Below are 7,521 nucleotides of genomic sequence, written 5' to 3'. Positions count from 1 at the left end.
AATTTATATCCGGGTAGGAAACAAACTCCACGCTCCAACAATGGGAAAGGTGTTTATTTCACCCACTTTAGAAAAATAGGCCCATTTTCATATGAAAATTGTTCATTTTCTCACAATACTAGGTGAAATTAAAGAGGCTCAATCCCACTAAATTCAACCAAGTTCACGAACGCCATGTGAGCATTTAGGTAGAGATCTTGAACTTGGTCTTTCTCGTATGAACATGACAGTTCATGAACTTGCTACACATGATGCCCAAGAACGTCCATCCAAGTTCCTAACACCCACAAGCAGAAGCCTCGGCAACTTGTTCTTCAAGTGAGTAAAAATTGAAAATGTAAATGATGTAAACTTTCCAAATTTCTCAGAAAATTTGTACCACTTCTAAACAAGTACTTTCTCCTAAAAAATTGAATATTCATATAAAACGAAAAGCATGGGATGCACGGATATGAAATATTTTACCAACATTTCTCCACATCTTTAGGTGAAGTAGTCCTACATAAATACAGCATGTGAAATCTCACAAAAATATGAAGACTTTTCATGTGAAAAAAATTCTCTAGTTTGGAAGTGCACGAAAAGCTTCTGTTTTCTCACATCTTGCAAGAATTTTTTCATTCATTTCATACTTCCAAATGAGATGAGGGTCGTTGTTTCACGCCCCGCTTTCATGTGAAAGGCGGGAAAGAGCGAGTGGGATCATACATTTTTCACCCAAATAAAAGGTTTGAATGGAAACCCGTGTCACACCTCCCCTACCTGGGAAAGCATTTTCCTCTCAAGGAGGAGCTTTGGGGGATTTCAGTTTCCGCTGATTTAGCTTTCTTCAGCTTAAAACAAACAGGCCGCAGATCGGGGTCAACCAAAGAAACTCGGAAATACTATGGCAATTTGTAATTAAGGGAGAACTGGAGGACATTTCCACAACGTCCTTCCCTTCCCCAAATTAACCGCGGTTAAGAATGGGCCAAGGAGGGCCATCTCATGCCACAGAGCTGCTCCCATATAAAAGCCGAGTGCTCGGGCGTTTCGCTCAGAAGGAAAACCCTAGCGTCTTCCTCGATCGCCCTCTCCTTCTCCGTTGTGTCAATCCCTCAGATTTCCGATCTCTTTCGCAGAGGAGAAATGGCGGATCAGCTAACGGACGACCAGATCTCTGAATTCAAGGAGGCCTTCAGCCTCTTCGATAAGGACGGAGACGGTGAGATCTCTCTCTCTCTCTCTTGCCTTCTCCTCCTATTCCTTGTCTTGTCTGATCTCGTGCTTTATTTTTGGCTCGGAGTTTGTGGATCCTTTCCTTGCCATGATTATCTACGGTTTCGTATGCGATCTGGATGTGAAAGAGCTTTTCTTTATGTTTTCTTAATCGTTTTTCTGCGGAATTTCGAATCGTATTGGTTTTCTTTTCTAGTTCATGAGAAAACTTTCGGATTGATGGATGGATGATTGCGAAGATCGGCGTGTGTGTGTGTTCTCTGTAGAGGTGTTTGTGATGTGAAAGGATCGATTTTTTTTATAGTGTTTGAGTTAGTAATTATGGACATTAGTGCGGATAATCAGGAGATGATTGTTTTCTGATGTTAAGATTTGATTTTTCTTTCTTTGGTGTGTTTTGTCGAGATCGCTGTTTGAATTGTGTTTTATCGTTTCTGTATGAGTATGCCGGGATAAATTTCGTAGATCGTTAAGAGGTATTGATAGAAGATGACAATGATCAATATCTGGATGTCTCATATTTGCTTTCTTCACGTATTGTTTAGCAGTTATCCGATACACCAAGAGTAATGTCTGAGATGGATATAAGGTTTCCTTTTCTGAATATATGTCTGTTAAAAAGGAGCCAGTTTGTAATTACGATATTATAATAGTTCAATTTGCTTGTTTAGTTAATTTATGTATTAATTTTTTTTATTGCAAACTTCCAGTGATCAAGGGGACGTTGATATTAGTGTTTTTTTTTTCTGTTGTTGCAAAGGCTTCATCAAGAGTTTGCGTAATTGTGTAATCTCAATCGATTAAAATGTTTCATCTTTTACGTGGATCACAATAAAAAGCTCATGCTGAAGGCTGGTATTAGATTCAATGCAATCATGCGGCCCTTTCTATAGTCCGGTTGTATGGTACCATTAATCAAATTGCGCTTGCCCTCTGCATGGGAATTTTTTGAAAAACATTTATCATATATTTGTATATTTCACAGTTTTTGGAAAATTGGTTAAGTGAATCTAAAAATTTCTATAAGCGTAGCTATTTTTAGATCTTGTCTTTTGGAGTCAAGGTGGTGATGAATCTTCTTGGAAGAAATGTCTGTACATGTACTTTTGTGGATATCTGTTCTGATTTTTTTTCCATCAGTTATGTGATTTATTTATTTGTTTGATTGCATGCATACATGTAATAGCAGTTTTTTATTCTCTTCTTTGAAAGATGACCATGTTAACTAAGAAATGACTTAAAATGGTTAGGTTTTGGGTTAATGTTTTGGTGATGGTTGTACAATAATAATGAAGTTGAGGCAAGTCCATGTCTTAGAAGTGTACAAAGGAATAAAGGACTTAATTACCAGGAAGTATTCAAATGATTAACCTATAGAGGTTCATGTGAGCCATCGAGGTTCCAATGTTCTAAATAGGCAATAGTTTTAATTGTGATCTCGATATGATTGACATTTGTTTGGTCGCTATTAATTAATGCAAATATTGGGAGTTATAGCATATGTTTGCTTTGATCAGAAAAAATGATTTTATTGTTGTGTAGATATTTGGTTACCTATCTTCCCTTTCTTTATTTGTAACAACAGTTAGGGATGAGCTGAGCTTGTCTCATTTTAGAAAATGCATCTTCAACCTCAGCCTGAACCAAGCTTGAACAGTCTTATTCAAGCTCAAGAGTTGGGCTTGGTTCAGCTCGAGCGGATTAACATTATTAAAAAAAAGAGCATTTGAAATTCTTTTGAGGGGATGGGATTCAAACCTCTGCCTCTTTCAATGGTGCCCAACATCCTACCCATTAGCGTAGGATTTGGTTTTTCATATTTTGTTTAACAAAAAATCTATACGACTTAAATATATTAATGTACACATTTAAAACAAAACTATGCAAGCCTAAAGTAGCTTTGATCAGCTTAAATTCATGCTCAAGCTTAGCTCATTAATGAAGCGAGCCTCAAACAAGGACTCAAGCTTGGCTTGTTTATTAAGAGAACAACCCCGAGTTTAACCGAACTAAGATCAAGCTACCCGGCTCTTTGTGCACCCTGGTAATGGTGCATTTGGTAAGTATTTGACTAGAGAATTTACGTCTTAAATTGGAGTCATATTTAATCCAAACTATTGGAAAATAGAAAATGTGGAACCCAGATGATTAGTGGGACCCAGGATCTCTGACAGTTTTAGTACTTAGTAGATAAAACTTCCAAACTATGTCATAAAACTGGTTATGTATATCATTTATTAAGACACCAGAATTTTTTTTTGGGTTTTATATTGTTTGGAAGCTATGTCACATCAACACGGCTAAATGGCCCTCAGACTCATGTCGACACGGGGATGGGTACTAGGTGCGGCACGGGTATGTTCTGGGTCCGGAGTGGGTTGGGTCCAACCTGAACCCAAACCGAAACTCAAAATTCTCTTTCTTTTTTGTTGTTTTGCAAAACCCTCAAAAGGAGAAAGAATGGAGGAGAAAGAGGAAGAAGAAGAGGAGAGAGTGAGAGAGAGAGAGAGAGAGAGAGGCACCATACCTTCTACCCTGATTCCTCTTCTATTATGTCTTCTTTATCCAATCAACAGAGAGAGAGGCAGTGGGTACGGGGTCCTCCTCCTCCTCGTTCTTTTTCATCGCATCAAGAGAGGGAGATTAGCAACAGTGGCTTCTCGTTCTTCTTTTTCACATCGAGATCAAGAGAGAGAGACCCTTCCCTTAAAAATAAAAAACAAATTTCAATCACTCCCCCTGTTTTAAAAAAAAATTATTTTACCCCCTTATAAACAAGACACAAACATCCCCTTTGAAACATTTTTAAATATTTTTAATAAAATAAACATCCCCCACCACACACACACACACACACACATATATATATATATAGAGAGAGAGAGTAATGGGTATGTGCCTAACGCTTTTTGTACCTACTGCGTGCCTACCGAGCTTTGGAAAGATTGTCTCTATTTTTTCAAAATCTGTCCATACAGATGTGATCTACATGCTTGATTTTATGAGAATCGACTTTTGGAACGTCCGATTCCAACACCAAGTTAGGTTTTTATAAGATTCAAAATTCAACGGTCTACAATTTTAAAAAAAATATTCAATGTTAAAAAAATCATCTTTTTTCTCAAAAAAACATGATCCAAGTGTGATTTCCTAGCAAATCGATAATGCAGAACACATCTGTAGGGTCAGATTTTTTAAAAACAACCTGAAAACCCCTATCCGAAGCTTGTTAGGCATGCAGTAGGCACAAAAAGCATCAGGCACCTACCCATTACTCTCTCTCTATTATATATATCCGTGTCCCCATACCCACATTTTTTTAACTTGCTGTGTTGTACCCTCCATACCCTTCCCCTTCCCCTTCCCCATACCCATGTGACATAGTTTGGAAGTTTTCAAAAGGATAAACTGTGTCTTATATTTTTGGTAAAAAAAAATGGTGTTTATTGCCTTCCCTTTTCACAGGCAAGATGAGATTGCATGTGTTATTCATGGTATGATAATCTTCATGTTTTTCTTTTCAGGAGTTTACTTGTTTTCATTTTCTGATCCATAGTCCTTACATATATCACCAATATTGGTCTTCTGTAATGTTTGCTAGGGCTTTTCTGGAGAAAATCTTGGGGATTTTTTTAGTTGAAATCAATAACAAAAAGAACTGAAACAATGATCTTTTAAGATAATAGCATGATTATTATGCTTTAAAAGCAGGTGAGTCAATCCAATGAATCGCATGAGCTGACCTGGATTGGCACCTAACCTGGTGAATGCGGTAGGTTCACCAGGTTACTCAGCTAAGTTACTGGGTTGACCTATATGTGTGTGTGCATGTGCATATGTGGTTATCATGACCAGTCACCAGATTGACTTGGGCGAGATCGAAGTCTAGCATGGCCAAGTCGAATCGTGAATTTGGGTTTTTGAACCTTGGTGATGATATCCCAATGTTATTGCGATGAATCCGTTTTCTTGCACACACACACACACACATGGCCAAGTTGAATCGTGAGCTTGGGTTTTGAACCTTGGTGATGATATCCCAATGTTATTGCGATGAATCCATTTTCACACACACATGTACATATATTCTCTTTTTTGTTTTTTAAAAAACCCTTTAAAAACATAAGGAATTGAAAAGATGCTGGATTTGGATTTGGATTTGGATTTGGTGACACACACACACATATATATTCTCTTTTTTATTTTTTAAAAAGTCCTTTAAAGGCACAAGGAATTGAAAAGATGCTGGATTTGGATTTGGTGATCGTAATATATATATATATATATATATATTCTCTTTTTTGTTTTTAAAAAATCTTTTAAAAGCACAAGAAATTGAAAAGATGCTGAATTTGGATTTGGTGACCGTAATATGTACTGCTTTGATATTTTTTGGGAAAAATATTATCTTGTTTTCATCAAATTTAGAAATAGCATGTACTTTTTTGGTTATGTACCTCTATAGCATGTGTTGCAGCTGCTTTCATGTGGATTCAGTCTATGTTCATGTCATTACTACATTTGTATTGGTATTCTCTTGCTTTGTTTTGGATTGACGTCAATGTCCAGAGCCATGCATTAGAGACCCCATTCATCCCTGTGTTTAACCAATTAGTTTGTTCTTTATTGCCAATTACAATGAAAACTACTTTTATCTCCGAGAATTTTCCCTCCAGGATTCTTAGCAACAAATATAGAAGTGTTTTGTTTTCAGCTCCTTACCTTGACATACCCTTGCATGCGTTCTAGACCATCTCTGTCTTTCTATTTTCTCAGAAAATCAGGCCTTTTTTTAGTGCCTGCAGTATTGTTTTGGACACTAGTTGGTCACAACTGCTACTTGCATTATTTGCCTGATAATATCAATGGCTGATCGAAAGGAGTAGGTCCAGTCCTCTGCAATAAGCAGAGAACTTATATTTTTGAGATTTAGACAGTAAGAACAATTTACGTGTTTGCTTTAGATCCTTCTCTTGGACATGGGAAAACTGAATCTAGGCTTTTGGTCAAAGATTAAAAGCCTTCATGTCATATAGGTGTTGTGCCTTACAGTTCTGCCAGTTCAAGCTTTGATCTTGCTTTATGCTTGAAAAAAGCAGACTTACTGTGATGCTTGCTGGTGAAACGAGGGATAGGTGCATCTGTCTTTGAAGAACAATTTGGTTGGTAGAGTTAGTTTTGTGTGCTGCTGTAAAAATGTTCTGAATCTCAAGGTGTACATGATATCATAGAGCGTGATATTTCTGTAATTGGTTGAACTGATTTTTATCTATCCACATGAGCACAGGTTGCATCACAACCAAGGAGCTGGGCACTGTTATGAGGTCACTGGGTCAGAACCCAACAGAGGCAGAACTGCAAGACATGATCAATGAAGTTGATGCCGACGGCAATGGGACCATTGACTTCCCTGAGTTCCTCAACCTGATGGCAAGGAAGATGAAAGACACTGACTCAGAAGAGGAGCTCAAGGAGGCCTTCCGTGTCTTTGACAAGGACCAGAATGGCTTCATCTCTGCTGCTGAGCTCCGTCACGTGATGACCAATCTTGGGGAGAAGCTCACTGATGAGGAGGTGGATGAGATGATCCGCGAGGCTGATGTGGATGGCGATGGCCAGATCAACTATGAGGAGTTTGTTAAAGTTATGATGGCAAAGTGAGGAAGCATTCTGATAAGTATAAACATTTTCATATGCATAGGATGATTATCGCCATAGTAGCTTTTATTACATAGCCTCTCCTTTCCTTTGGTCCTTGGTGGTGTCTGTTTGTGTATGCGTGTTTGTGGTAATCTTTGGTTTCTATAAATTTGGGTGCGGGGGTGGTGTGGTGGGAAGTTTGTGTTTGTAGGTCGGACGAATGAACGATTAGTCTGTCCAAAAGGTGGACATTGATGCTTATTTTTGTTTCTTTTGGTTTTTTCCCTTGCTTTGTTGTTTTGATGACTGCTGAAATTTTATTCAAACCCTAATCTCTTATTTTTTTTGGGCACACAAGCTCTCATCTAAACAAGAATAAACGTTAAGAGGATTTTTTTTTATAGTCTAGCTGGGGTTAGGCAGACCCCTACCAGATATCTTTTAAGCCTCATGTGGCAGAGGGATTCGAACCTGGGCCTTCAGCTTGGCACAGGACCCCGCTTACCACATGGGATACCACCTCGGTGGTAAACGTTAAGAGGAATTGCTGCATGATTTTCATTTCACTTTGCAATAAAAGAAGGCCATGTGAAACCAGATATACATGATCATATGTTGGTTGACTCTATCAATCTTTCACAAATGTGCGCTCTCCTTATCTAT

The 7,521-nt window shown here is 38.1% G+C and overlaps 1 protein-coding gene across 1 annotated transcript; it reads left to right on the top strand.

Annotated features, from left to right (window-relative positions):
- Positions 1-1,027: 1,027 nt before the first annotated feature.
- On the top strand, positions 1,028-7,129 carry LOC149836459 (calmodulin-7). Its single transcript, XM_090005359.1, has 2 exons — positions 1,028-1,204; positions 6,506-7,129. Exons 1-2 carry the CDS (start codon positions 1,129-1,131, stop codon positions 6,877-6,879), a joined length of 450 nt encoding a protein of 149 aa, XP_089861485.1. The 5' UTR covers positions 1,028-1,128; the 3' UTR covers positions 6,880-7,129.
- Positions 7,130-7,521: the final 392 nt, after the last annotated feature.

The sequence above is a fragment of the Nuphar pumila genome, chromosome 5, assembly GCF_984573655.1.
Source record: "Nuphar pumila chromosome 5, dmNupPumi1.hap1.1, whole genome shotgun sequence".
Lineage (NCBI taxonomy): Eukaryota > Viridiplantae > Streptophyta > Magnoliopsida > Nymphaeales > Nymphaeaceae > Nuphar > Nuphar pumila.
This window is presented reverse-complemented; position numbering and strand designations above follow the sequence as displayed.